The sequence below is a fragment of the Salvelinus alpinus genome, chromosome 10 (genome assembly GCF_045679555.1).
Source record: "Salvelinus alpinus chromosome 10, SLU_Salpinus.1, whole genome shotgun sequence".
Taxonomy (NCBI): Eukaryota; Metazoa; Chordata; class Actinopteri; order Salmoniformes; family Salmonidae; genus Salvelinus; species Salvelinus alpinus.
The window spans coordinates 32,944,845-32,960,013 of NC_092095.1; the positions used below are offsets into that span (position 1 = coordinate 32,944,845).

General features: G+C 41.7%; 1 protein-coding gene across 1 annotated transcript; it reads right to left on the reverse strand.

Annotated features, from left to right (window-relative positions):
• Positions 1 to 7,295: 7,295 nt before the first annotated feature.
• otulina (OTU deubiquitinase with linear linkage specificity a) lies at positions 7,296 to 8,907 on the reverse strand. Its single transcript, XM_071328947.1, has 3 exons — positions 8,658 to 8,907; positions 8,102 to 8,223; positions 7,296 to 7,951 (listed from the first exon to the last, which is right to left on the reverse strand). The coding sequence occupies exons 1-3, from the start codon at positions 8,769 to 8,771 to the stop codon at positions 7,510 to 7,512; spliced, it is 678 nt and encodes a 225-aa protein (XP_071185048.1). The 5' UTR covers positions 8,772 to 8,907; the 3' UTR covers positions 7,296 to 7,509.
• Positions 8,908 to 15,169: the final 6,262 nt, after the last annotated feature.

The following is a 15,169-nucleotide window of genomic DNA, read 5'->3' on the forward strand; positions in this document are numbered from 1 at the left end:
CTGGTCTGCCAATTTATAAAGAGTAATAGTAATGGCGTTTTTTTGTAGGCACTAACTCCGCTATGGCTCGTTGGCCAAAGCCTATATGGGGAAATTGAGTTTTTGTATGGTTTTGGGATAAATGCCGAAAATAAGGTCTGTGGAACATCCAGGCTTAGGAGATCTTATGATTTGTTCTATGAGATCATCTTCGTCAGCTAACGTCATTTAAAAAAATATTTTAAGCATGTATGTTATAAAAAAGAGCACATAAAGGCTTCAGAATTGATAAAGGTCATGTTTCAGGGATTGCGATTGAAAATTAGCCGGCTGGCTAAAACTGGCACTTTTACTGAAACGTTGATTAATGTACACTGTCCCTGTAAAAATAAACTCAACTGACTGATATTATCTCATAGAACAACACGTAGGCTAAGCCTGTGTTAACATCAGACCGTATTCTCTGTGGTTATCCCAAAACGCTATTCTTTCCCCATAGGAATGGCTGAACAAACTAATTTCCGGTTTTTAGTACTATATGCTGGCGAACTCTATTTGACTGTATATGAACCAGAAAAAATGAGGGAGTGGGATGTCCCGCTTCCTCTTGCGTCTCTGTTCTAAAATCGTTTTTTACTAGTGTTATACAGCTACGACCGGAAGTTACTTTTTCGTGGCAGGTTAGGAAAATTTACGCAGCATGTTAGGATAATTAACGTTGCAGGTTAGGAGAATTAGGTTAAAGTTAGGAAAAGGGTTAGGGTTAGTTAAAATGTTCTCCTAACCTGCTAGCAAAAGTCACTTACGGTCGTAGCAGTACTCTATCTAGTCACAACCAAAGATTAGCTCTTATATTGACAAGACAGTTGAGTGACGCTCGAACAATGGAAATAAATGTCCTCAACGAGGGAAGGCAGACGAGATCAGGTGGGACCATTCTAGCCAATGAGAGGGCAGATACGCATGCGAACGATAGGCACAACTAGATAGTTTTTCTCAAAGTTGCCGGTGTGGTGATACTGATGGTTTGTCGAGATTGATTTTAGCTAAGCCTAACCCAGCTATGGACAGAAGTGACTTTATGTAGCAGGTTAGACCTAACACACCAGGCTAGGATAATTAACAAACAGGTTAGGAGAATGAGGTTAAGGTTAGGAAAAGGGTTCCGCTTCGATCATACCGACAGCGTCATTGCATTTTGGTACACCAAAATGACACTCATTTCCAGTGAAGCGCTGCGTTTGCCTTGCAGCATTGCTTGCAGATGCAGTTGCACTGCGTTCGGTGTGGTGCATATGTTGGATTTATCGAACGTATGCCTCAAACTGTATACATAGCCCGCTTGACAGAAATGGTAGCAGAAGGTGAATGTTGAATTTTTGTTGCATACATATCCAGATGATGCTGCATACTATTTTGCGCAATGACACTGTCGGTGGGATCGAAGTGTTACGGTTAGGTTTAGCTAAAACGCTACAGTTGTCAATAACTGTTATCCAAATCAAATACAATTTTATTGGTCACACACACATGGTTAGCAGATGTTATTGCGAGTGTAGCGAAATGCTTGTGCTTCTAGTTACGACAGTGCAGCAATATCAACAAGTAATCTAAGAATTCCACAACAACTACCTAATACACACAAATCTAAGTAAAGGGATGGAATAAGAATATGTACATATAAATATATGGATGAGCAATGACCGAGTGGCATAGGCAAGATGCAAAAGATAGTATAAAATACAGTATATACATATGGGATGAGTAATGCAAGATATGTAAACAACATTAATAAAGTGACTAGTGATATAGAGTGGCCTATAATGTGAATAAAGAGTTACTTGTCTAACAGAACACAGAGGGTGTTCTTTAATGGAAGTCTATCAAATATAATCCAGTTAGAATCAGGAATTCCCCAGAGTAGCTGTTTAGGTTGAAAAAATTGCTTTTTTAAATTTTTACTAACGACATGCCGATAACTGAGTAAAGCCAGAGTTTCTATGTATGCGGATGACTCAACACTATACACGTCAGCTACTACAGCGACTGAAATGACTGCAACACTCAACAAAGAGCTGCAGTTAGTTTCAGAGTGGGTGGAAAGGAATAAGTTAGCCCTAAATATTTCTAAAACTAAAACCATTGCATTTGGAACAAAACACTCACTAAATCCTAAACTTCAACTAAATCTTTAAAAAAATAATGTGGAAATTGAGCAAGTTGAGATGACTAAACTGCTTGGAGTAACACTAGATTGTAAACTGTCATGGTCAAAACATATTGATGCAGTAGTAGCTAAGTTGGGGAGAAGACTGTCTATAATAAAGCGATGCTCTGCCTTCTTAACAATACTATCAACAAGGCAGGTCCTACAGGCCCTAGTTTTGACTCACCTTGACTACTGTTCAGTCGTGTGGTCAGGTGTCACAAAAAAGGACTTAGGAAAATTGCAATTGGCTCAGAACAGGGCAGCCCGGCTGGCCCTTGGAACTCTATTCCACATCAAGTAACTGACGTAAAATTTGATTTAAAAAACAGATTAAAAAACACCTTATGGACAGCGGGGACTGTGAAGCAACACAAACATTGACACACACACACACACACACACACACACACACACACACACACACACACACACACACACAAACACGATAACATACGCACTATACATACACATAGATTTAGTATTGTAGATATGTGGTGGAGTAGGGGCCTGAGGGCACACAGTGTGTTGTGAAATCTGTGAATGTATTGTAATGTTTTAAAATTGTATAAACTGCCTTAATTTTGCTGGACCCCAGGAAGAGTAGCTGCTGCATTAGCAGCAGCTAATGGGGATCCATAATAAATATAAATACAAATGATTTCAAGTCTGTATGTAGGTAGCAGCCTCTCTGTGTTAGTGATGGCTGTTTAACAGTCTGATAGCCTTGAGATAGAAGCTATTTTTCAGTCTCTCGGTCACAGCTTTGATGCACCTGTACTGACCTTGCCTTCTGGATGGTAGCGGGGTGAACAGGCAGTGGCTCAGGTGGTTGTTGTCCTTGATGATCTTTGTGGCCTTCCTGTAACATCAGGTGCTGTAGGTGTCCTGGAGGGCAGGTAGTATGCCCCCAGTGATGCATTGTGCAGACCGCACCACCCTCTGGGAGGGCCCTGCGGTTGTGGGTGGTGCAGTTGCCGTACCATGCGGTGATACAGCCTGATAGGATGCTCTCGATTGTGCATCTGTAAAAGTTTGTTAGGGTTTTAGGTGACAAGCCTCCTGAGGTTGAAGAGGCGCTGTTGCTCCTTCTTCACCACGCTGTCTGTGTGGGTTGACCATTTCAGTTGGTCTATGATGTGCACGCAGATGAACTTAAAACTTTCCACCTTGTCCACTGCTGTCCCGATGTGGATGGGGGGGTGCTCCCTCTGCTGTTTCCTGAAGTCCATGATCATCTCTTTTGTTTTGTTGACGTTGAGTGAGAGATTGTTTTCCTGACACCACACTCCGAGTGCCCTCACCTCCTCCCTATAGGCTGTCTCGTCGTTGTTGGTGATCAAGCCTACTACTGTTGTGTCGTCTGCAAACTTGATGATCGAGTTGGAGGCGTGCATGGCCATGCCATGCTTGATCAACAACGACGAGACAGCCTATAGGGAGGAGGTGAGGGCACCCGGAGTGTGGTGTCAGGAAAACAATCTCTCACTCAACGTCAACAAAACAAAAGAGATGATCATGGACTTCAGGAAACAGCAGAGGGAGCACCCCCCCATCCACATCGGGACAGGGCAGACGAGTGCAGACGAAAATTCCAAAAAGTATCCGTAATGTTCGTAGAAACATGTCAAACGTTTTTTATAATCAATCCTCAGGTTGTTTTTAACATACATAATCGATAATATTTCAACCGGACGGTAAACTATTCAATACTATAGAGAAAGAAAATGTCGAGCTACAACTCTCGGGCGCATGAACTAATCTAAGGACACCTGACGCGTTTTGATAAATCTCGCTCATATTTCAAAATAAAAGCTTGAAACTATGTCTAAAGCCTGGTCACAGCCTGAGGAAGCCATTGGGAAATGAATCTGGTTGATACCCCTTTAAATGGAGGATGGGCAGCCAATGGAACAGGGATTTCTCCAAATAAAAGGCATTCCCGGGTTGGATTTCCTCAGGTTTTCGCCTGCAAAATCAGTTCTGTTATACTCACAGACAATATTTTGACAGTTTTTTTAAACTTTAGAGTGTTTTCTATCCTAATCTGTCAATTATATGCATATTCTAGCATCTGGGCCTGAGAAATAGTCTGTTTACCTTGGGAACGTTATTTTTCCAAACATAAAAATAGTGCCCCCTAGCTGAAAGAGGTTAAAGAAAAACGAACAGGTCTGTGAGAGACGGAATTCTTACTTGTTGGTAGGTGATCAAATACTTATGTCATGCAATAAAATGCTAATTAATTACTTAAAAATCATACAATGTGATTTTCTGGATTTTTGTTTTAGATTCCGTCTCTCACAGTTGAAGTGTACCTATGATAAAAAATTACAGACCTCTACATGCTTTGTAAGTAGGAAAACCTGCAAAATCGGCAGTGTATCAAATACTTGTTCTCCCCACTGATGATTTTGTATTTTGAGTAGTGATGAGCAGAGTTTTGGGACATGCCTACTGGTGAATACACATTTCGCATTACTACACAATTCCAGCTTAATGACTGTGTTTTTATTGTGCTTCAGTGCAGGATGCAGCATTGTGTCTTTCCCCCTTCATGTGTCTTTTCACCCATGCTCGCAATGTCAAAGTGTGACGCATTATTTGCACCTTTCATGGTGTGGGTTGGATGCATTGGTCCAGTGATGTCGTGGTAAAAAAAGATGGATAAACTATATTGAACAAAAATATAATACACAACAAGTAAAATGTTTCATGAGAGATCCCAGAAGGCCGGATTGAATCTACATTTGCCCGGTATTTTAGCTATCAGCAGACGCTGAGTTGCGTCTGCTGCCAACTCTGTGTAACGCAGTTTCTTACACTCGTAGGCCTCTTCAACAGAGTTTTCCCACGGGACTGTGAGCTCTATGATGTACACAGCCTTTCGTGAAGGGGACCAGAGTACCATGTCTGGCCTAAGGTTGGTAGAAGCAATCTCAGGTGGAAAAATGAGTTGCTGGCCAATATCGACAAGCATCTTCCAGTCCCGGGCCATGGCTAGAAGTTTCTGGCTTCGTAGGAGGATGCTTGGGCCTTTTCTGTCCCTCCCGGATGAATGTTGTTGTTTTGACGGGATTGCTTGTTTTTGGAGGTAATGAATTGGTTGCACTCCTCTTGGTCTCAAGTGCTGTAGCCAGGCTCTTGAGGACCTGATTGTGCCTCCAGGTGTAGCGGCCTTGTGAGAGGCTGGTCTTGCAACCTGTCATTATATGCCTGAGAGTCGCTGGAGCTGGGCAGAGGGGGCAGGTCGGGTCCTCGCCATACCATTGATGTAGGTTTTTTGGTGATGGAAGCACATCATAAACAGCTCTTATGATGAAGCTGATGTTGCTTGCCTCCATTTGCCAAAGCTCACTCCAGTTGATCTTTCTCCTCTCCAGGCCTTCCCACCGTGTCCATTGCCCTTGTTTAGCAAGAGAGACAGCCTTTGCACTTCTTGCAGTCTCCTCCTGTCTGCGCACCTCCTCGATCACCAGCTTCCTGCGTTCAGATGTTGTTGCCTTATGGAACGTTGGTTTGCTTGCTGCCAGGCCAAAGCCTCCTCTTCCATGCTGGATATTCCCCACAATGTCTTGGTGTCTCAGGGCTGATGTTGCTTGCTGCACGGCCTTGGATGATGTCCATTTCCATCCAGTTTGTAGGGGAGGTGCAGCCTTGCTAATGGTCTGGTCTTTGGAGTCCTTCAATGTCATCTGAAGTCTTACTTTAGAGCACTTGTACTCCTCCGTTAGACTTGTAAGAGGTAGTTCAAGGACCCCTTTGCCATAGAGACCGATGTTACTCAGGCATCGTGGGACACCCAGCCATTTCTTCACGTATGAGGTAATGGTTCGCTCCATCTTCTCCACTGTTGTTATTGGGACCTCATAGACGGTGAGTGGCCACATTACCCGGGGGAGAAGTCCAAACTGTGCTCGGATAGGTGGGAGACGGAGCCCTTCCTTAGTTCTCTCACCGCCGACCACCCATCTCGATGTCCTGATGATGACTTCCATTGCCATAGTGAAGGCCAGAGGTGAAATTGTACAGCCTGCCTAATCAAAATTACAGATTGTCAGTGTCTAATCAAAATAATAGATTTTTGTCTAATCAAAATTACAGATTGCCTCTTACCTGCTCATCGTCCCATTATGCCATAGTTTGTACGTTTCAATTGTCAGTAGAAACCACATTTGTTTCAGCAAGTCAGCCATATCAGCTAAGTTTTTTTAAAAGGCAGTAAATGAGGGTGAATGAACTGTTTCGCTGACAGACAAGGCTCCGCTGATTGCCAGGTGTAGCGGTGGTAAGAATTCCCTCCTTGGTGCTGAAAAGAAAGCTCTGCTGTTGGGACAGCTTTATGTAGACCCTAACAGTTTGTGGGCACCGTTTGTCACCGTTATAGTGCAATACATGTATTGTTTAGTATTGTGGCTTTGCTGGCATGCACCTAAACATTTTTGAGGGAGTTTGCCCCAAGATTTACATGCTAAAACTGCCACTGAGCCTACTTGAATTTCAGAGTGCCAAGTTCAAGTACTTAAGCACCTCAGTATGGCCGACCAGTAGCTTCAAAGCCTCTGACTAGCATGAGCAATCCAGGGTTTATATATACACACACATACACACATCATTGTTCACAACCCCAAAAGTCTTTCGGTGTTAAGATTACTTCCGGGAGGTTTTGAGTCATTCATAACTTTAATCGAATGACATTTTCCAGCGCTGAATGATTGAACAACATAGGGTGCACTAGAGACAGAATAGATTTTTCATTACTCTCCATGGTCCTGATCCTCCGAATCTGCTGCGGGATCAGTTTTAGGGATGTGAAGGAAAAACATAGAGATCCTATTAAATTACATATGAAGTATTCTAATTCCTAATTCTGTGAAGGAAACAATGGAAATCACTCAACAAAAAATATTGTACCAGCCTAGATAACCCAGGAGCAGTACCAGTAGTAGACTATTTCTTCATCAACAAAAGACAGCTAATTGTCAGAATGGTATAGCCTATATTTCATTACATCTGTACAGGAATGCATTGTAAATACATTTTACATCTAGCTCATTGTTTGCATGGTAAGACGACAAAATCGTTCAAAAAAAGAAATGAAGACAACATATCATGTGCAGACTACAAGTCTATCTTTTTAATATTTAGCATAAATGCACTATAGTATAAGGATTCAACTTATCCTGTAGCATATATGCAATTGGATTATAAGAAAATAATGTATAGTAAACAATGTATTACATACAGTATCATATTACAAATTCAATTAAAAATTCAGACCCGTTCAGTTTTCCGTGGCATTATTTTTGCATCTGAGCTAACATTCACTCCTTTGCACTCTTCAGCTGCTGTAGATGCTGAATCAGTTCCTGGGGCAGACCCAGTTCAGACACCATGTCCATGCAACACTGTAGAAGTTGCTCAAGACTTTCCCCTGTAATGGTAAAGGGGTCTGTGAGCAGTGTGAAGCTCAAACGGGGCTTTTGTGGCAAGATGGGACCAATGTCCATATCACTGTCTTTCCTACAGCAGTCTGAGCCCTTGCTGCATCCCCCGCCTCCACAGCAGCTCGACTCAACCTCTCCAACCCCCAGATCCTCCATGTTCTCCGAGACGTCACTGACGCTGGGTACGGGGTTCTCCAAAGCCGTCTTCATTGCCTCCATGAGAGAGTCCTCATGCTTTACAACCCGCTGTAGGAGGTCAGTCACTGAGGCAGGGGTGGGGGTGTCTGGTCTCTGGAGCTGGCACCAGCACTGTATAGCACTGTGTAGAGAGATACAAAGGGCCAACAGAATCAGAGACAATGGGAGAGAGAACAGAGTGGGACAGGCATGGGTCATGCACAACAAAGAGGACAGCAATAACGTAGCCAGCACAAATAGTCATATGGTCACATCACGGAAAGAAAGCTACCTTAATATTCCTTTTAGCTGCCCAATGGCCATGGTGCTTGCAGCTCCTTCCCTGTATCCCATGTTGAAACCAAGCTGGAGTGATGCTTCTTTTCCATGGTCGATGCCATCCACATAGCCGTCCTGACAGAGAACCACAGAACAGCATAACGTTCGTTACATTGTTTCTAGAGAGGGTGCTGTGGGTTACAATGCAGCCAGTTTGTATTTACATTAGCTGCCTACAATGCCCACATTGTGTGCTGGGTGAAGCTAGAAGCAGAGCGAAACACGCATTCTCCTGGTTTCCCATGTCTGAATTACCCTTATTAGAAGGAGAGGACCATGAAAACGAGAAATGTTTCGCCCCTAGAGGTCTGACATTGAACAGCCCTGTGCTACAGAGAAGTGAACATTCTAGCTATAACTGGCTGATTAACCAAATAATTGCGAACAAGTCCAATAAACCAACGCAATATGTAAAATATTAGGAAAAAAATACGAAAAATGAACATGTAGCTAGCTATGACAGCAGGCTAGGTGGAAACATGATTGCTAAACATTATCCATGCATTTACCTTCACACGTTTCTTCATATTGTACTTCCATTCTTTGTCCTGTAAATTAATATCATCCGCATCCTCGTCAAATACATCCTCTCCACTGTACTGTACAGACTTAACCCAAGACATCGTGGACTTTAAAAATGAATGTTAGCTTCTTCAAGCTTGAACGTTTAATAACATAGTTTGACTGCAAGTCACGTGGGCCAGAAAAGTTAACGACGTCATCACAATGCGCGTTGAGGTTTTTTCTTCTTTGGATGGCAATGTATACCTAAAGAGACTAGTGCTTACATTCTGCCATCTACTGCGGTGAAGTAAAATTACACACTCGTCTCCAGATCAGGTTTTATTTAGACTGTAGATGGCGCTAAACCCATACAGGTCTACAGAGCTGCTAAAAAATATGAAGGCCTACTGTACCACTGTTTGTCATCTACATTTGTTTACTCTATCCCACATTTTTTAACAAGTAAAACTAATTATATGAAAACATTAATGAGGATGTAGTTCATAAATATCCAAGGTGTAGGTCTATTTCAAAGGCAAGATAGCCTACACAGAAATGCAAATGAGCCTTTACTGTAGCCTACATCAAAATTATTTGCATCATAGATAGTATTTTATGCATTTTAATGATTGGTATTATCAATAACCTTTCCATCTACTACCCATCCCAAATAAAATGCGCACTATTCATATCTGGGAAATAAATATCTGATGACCTTGTTCTAGTCACTAGTGAAAATAGAAATACAGAGTATTCTCTTTAAAGCCTCTGTGGACACTGACAGTCTCTTATTCTTTCCTCTAGCACTTCAGCCCATCTCTTTGGGATCTTTGCCTGACTGCGGACAGTCCTAATTCATTAAAGCTCCTTGAAACTGAGAGAGGGATGTTAATATTTAATCATTAAATTACTGGCACAATGGAAGAACGCCAGAACAAAAAGAATGGCAATACCAGACTATTTTGTGTGCAAGAAATGTTTCTGTCTATTTACAGAGTTTTGGTGCCCAGATATTTATCCATTAAGAGAGTTGCAAAATGTCCTTTGGGAGCTGGTGTACACGCAGAGTAAACATCTTTTGAAAATGGACTACTCTCTCCCATAGCATTTCATTCATGATGCCGGAAATGTTAATACTTTTACTTTGGCAGCTACAGTACCTAACCCACATCCTTGATCATTCTAGTAAAATTTGTTTTAGGAATTATGATTGATTGCTTTGTGTAATTGAGTAGTGACCAAATGAATGTTTATTTTCAATAAGTCTTCACATTTTGTTCAAGTAAATGTCACAGGGCTGAGATTGAATATCAAATGTAGACCGTCTTGTTGTGGTATTAGAGGTCTGTACCGTATGATCTATTTACACAATACATCCTCAAACATCTTTTGTCCAGCTTGACTGCATCTGTCGTTGATGTCACTGCTCAGACGCTCTTTGCTATCTCCTGTTAAAGTTTCAAAGAGGAAAATATGTTATTTGTGATGACAAACACATTACTTGCTCATCAATATTGCATTTCCCCCTTCTTGCTGTTGAGAGAAGAAAAAAGTCCCTGCTTTATTTTAAGATTTCTCATTCTTCGTGCCATGCTTTATGGAAAACACAGGAGAGATAGAATGTGGTGGACAAATGCATTTCACCTAGGTAAGAATGCATTTGCAGGAGCTGGACAACAATGGCCTTGAGAATACTCAGAGGCCACGGTGGGTTTGTCTTTACTTTGGAAATGGAGTCAGTCCGTGGGCCTCATTCACAGCAGCAGCCACACCTTCAGTCCCTCTGCACAGAAAGCAGAACAACCAGCCAGGGCAATCGCCTGACACATTTCCATCCAATTTCCACTGCAGAATGTGTTCATTTTCGGCCTAATGGCATGTCATTTTGCTGGAGCCTTTGGTCAAGAATTAATCCTGGAATCAAAACAGATTTTCCGGAGAGCAATCTTCCATCAAGTATTGATTTTTTTACACTCACGGAGCCTGTACTCCCTAATTTAACCTGACAGCCGGCAGCACAATGGACTGGGAGCACCTTGGCATCTCACAGAGGGAACTCTCCACCTCCTCTCTCTCGTTCTCGCTCTCTTTCTCTCTCCCCCCTCCTTCTTTATCTCCGTCTCCCTCTTTCAAAAAGTGAAAGAAAGGTTGGGAAAAAAGAATCAGGGGATGTAAAGCTTCCTTCTCCATGTTTTTACCTCTAATTATGTTTTCAAGTATAGTGCAACTCTGCAAGGTATAAGGCTGAGAGAGAAAAGGGGAGAGAGTCTTCTGGGGCCATCAGGTATCATTATGGGCCTGTTGACATCTCTCTGTTTTTGAGTGATTCTCATCTGTGATTTCCCCCGGCCATTTTCCTGAGATGTGCGTGGAGGGTCTCATCATGGCCCCATAAAGAAGGCCAAAGTGTCCTCACTGGGCCCCCACTAATAAGACAGCAAAGATGCAGCCAACCATACCACTCACTCCTCTATCCATATCTCCTCTCTCACTCACTGCCTTTTGCTTTGTGTTCTCTGTCTCTTTGTCTCAAAGTACACTATAGGTGGTTCAGGGAGAGAGTGAGAGGCGGATGAAGAGGTGGATGTTGTCCATACAAACATCTCATCAGAGGAACAGTTATCTTCCAGACTACCAAACATCCGAAAGAAGGGATCTCTGACCCTTCAAGACTCCTGTGATCCATGTACAAAAATATATAGCACTCTCTCAGATGGTACCACTCCACTTAGAATAAAACCCAGTCGTCTTGTTTTGACCTTTTTTGGATTATATAAATCTGAAAGAAATGGACAGCACAACGATTTTCCACAATGATCAGGATAGCTATGCTGTGTGTATAATTAAATATAGCAGTGACTATGGCTAGAGATCCGGTTTGGGTCCATTCATTTCAACTCATTAATTGAAAGTCAATCCATGGGAAATCCTCCTATTTATAAAGCCAATTCCTTATTGAGTTAACTTGAGGTGGAATTGACCCTGGAAGAGATAATCAGACCTATAGATTTTCACCCTGACAACAATAATTAGGTAAAGCGGATGGTGTTTGCCCTTTGATTTTTACATAATGTTCTGAACATTACAGTAATGTAAATATCTCTGTTGAATTCATTCAAAATGATTGCATTTATCATTTCCACAACACCAAGAATGGTAGAGAAAAAACTGAAGTCAAATCAACTCCCTTGGAGAAGTGGGACACATGAAACACTGGGCGTAACCCTGAGTCCTGATGGAAAACTGAAGGCATCATAAAGTGAGAAGATGCATTCACACAGTCAGTGTAGACAAGACAGTGTGGAAAGTGTAATGGGCTGTGGGCAATGCAATCTGCTGCTCCAGTCAGGGTGCCAGCCATCTCCATAAAAACCTCGGCTATTAAGTCTTCAACCTTCAAATGCCTCAAATTGTGTCATGGCTAATAATGGTGGAAAAACCTCCAGAACAACACCAAAAGCAACAAGGGATCATATGCATGGACAACTTGGATTGCATGAGGATTGGTAATTGTACCCCCAGAGGCATCCTGGTGTGCAGAGCAGAGCAGCATAGTGGGAGACTCCTCAGCGGCTTGTGGGATGAGCAGTGAGAGGAGCAACATCTCAACCTTGAGGAGGAAGTGAAAACAAGGAAGCGGAGAGCTGCCGGTAGTGAGGGATACACCGACAGTTCGTTTACTGAGAACATCAGCCCAGTGCACATTGTCGGAAAGATAAGGAAAGTGAATGCCTCATGCCTGATGGAAAACAAAGGGGGCAATTTAAAACCATCTGCATCCAACACATGCACCCTCCTCCTCCACCTTTATCTTTCTGTGTCCTGACTGATATTGAAACATAATCCATTTGGACTGCCGACATGTCATAATATTTTCTTCTAACCCTCTTTCCCTTCCAGGACAATTTCAGTTGGTGTCTAGTTGAACAGGAATGTGCTATAAGTCAGTCGGTTGACTTTTGCAGAGAGATTATTATTTTTTTCTATTCAGACTGTCATAGATCAACCCAGAGAGATGTATTTCTCTCTTGTTTGAAAGACTATATATAAGTTCTGTAGCCAAAATCCAAATAGAATTTTCTAATTTGCCAACATCACATAAAGAAGTGATAAATGTACCCCTCTGATTTAATTGAGATAGGGCACTTGTTCTTGTCTATAACTGTTCTGTACTTTGTCATGCATTTGTACGTTTTCTATGGAACCCAGGAAGAGTATCTGCTGCATGTGCAGAAGCTAATGGTGATCCTAATAAACTAAACTAAACTGCAAAGAACACTGACGTGTTTCTGATTATTATTAGGGGTCATGGATATTGTTTAAAATCCAGGGTCAAACAGCTTCAGTATTGACAGTATTGATTAAAGATACTTTACCAGCAACCTTATCCCACCCATATAAATACAATTAATAGAACAGAATATTCTATACTGAACAAAAATATAAATGCGAAATTGAAAGTGTTGGTCCCATGTTTCATGAGCTGAAATAAAAGATCCCAGAAATGTTCCATAGGCACAAAAAAGCGTATTTCTCTCTTGTGTACACAAATTTGTTTACATCCCTGTTAGTGAGCATTTCTCCTTTGCCAAGATAATTCATCCACCTGACAGGTGTTGCATGTCAAGAAGCTGATTAAACAGCATGACCATTACAAAGGTGGTGGGGACAATAAAAGGCCACTCTAAAATGTGCAGTTTTGTGACACAGCACAATGCCACAGATGTCTCAAGTTTTGAGGGAACGGGCAATTGCATGCTGACTGCAGGAATGTCCAACAGAGCTTTCTCTACAATAAGCCGAGGCTTTAGAGAATTTGGCAGTACGTCCAACCAGCCTCACACCCGCAGACCATGTGTAACCTGGCCAGGTCAGGATCTCCACATCCGGCTTTACCTGTGGGATCGTCTGAGGAGAGGGGTGCTGCTGAGGAGTATTTCTGTCTGTAATAAAGCACTTTTGTCTGGAAAAACTCATTGGCTGGGCCTGGCTCCCCATTGGCTGGGCTTGGCTCCCCATTGGCTGGGCCTGGCTCCCCATTGGCTGGGCCAGGCTCCCCATTGGCTGAGCCTGGCTCCCATATGCCTAATGAATTTATTTCAATTAACTGATTTCCTTCTATGAACTTTAACTCAGTCAAATCTTTTAAGTTGTTGCATGTTTACGTCTATATTTTTGTTGATTATAATTCTAAACAATGTTCCATGATATGTGGACCAAAATATCAGCATATCAACTGTACCATTTTGAACATTTGAGTGTGATTCTGCATCAGTATGGCATTGTCCAGAGGCAAATGGGTGAACTGAAAAATCATGTGGACTTTAAGAATGTTTGTCTACTCTATTCAATTTCTATGATTCCCCCTCACATATCGGGTTTACACCTCTCCTTACAAGAGTAGTGTGTTGTTTATATGTTGAGAGTGAGATCTGTTGTTTTTGTGCACTGGTCACTCACTTATTGACACTAACTTTTCAAGTTGAAGTTTACTTTTCCATCAACAAACTATAAACATTTTAAGATATTGAAAAAATATGAGTCGGAATAGCTGTCTCTGCACAATGATATTATACATAGAAAAATAAAGAAACTGGAATAAATACAAAACAAAAGACTATCACATAGCCCAAGTTATACCTCAACCATCGCCACTTAAAAATACATCTAGTATTTCGAAACGAAGAGGGGAAAAAACTGAAAGGATGACAAAAAACATCTTCAACATCAGTTTTCAGCCTAATGTAAATAATTTATGTTGTCTGTGATTTTTTTATTATTATTATTTATTTACTACTTTCTATTCACCAGACAGTCAGTTTTCAAAGGCTTCATGGACAAGAAAGCTATTTCAAACTTTGGAGTTTAGTTTCAAAAGGCTTTCACCCAAGAATGTGTTTTCCCCCTCATACACTTGTCTCGGTATTGTTTTCTGCTAAGGCAAAGAAATGAAACATTGATGTGAAATAACCCTGACATGTATTCCTTTCTATTGACCCTATGGAAATCTAAATGAATTGCTACTGACCCCAGAGGTTTGCAGCCTGTCCGTTTGCTTTTAGGTGCAAACTCTCTGTATTGAAAGGTGGTTCATTGGTGGAAAAGCCTTTGTGGACAGATCTCTCTCAATCATGGCACAGTGGAAGTGCAAGAAAGAAAAAAAAACTCTAAACTGATAGCCAAGGGGGTGGGGTGGGGGGATACGGAGCAGCACACAGAAGTCTGAGTTAACTTTATGCTCCAACTATACATGTACGTGTACACTGTGTCTGGGTTTTAATGGAATTGAGATGCACTTGCGTTGACAGCAAAGTACGCATTGGTAAAATAGGATAGGAAAATATGTCAAAATCTTGTGAGACTGGAGAACAGTGAATTCAAAAAGCAGATTTTCCGCAATCCATCCCTTATTACTCCAACTGCAGTGTTTACAATGTCTGTTGGTACACTCTTAGAACCCCGACGAACACTTTTTTCCTAAGAGTCTATATTGTTAGGAATGTGGTGCATTATTGCT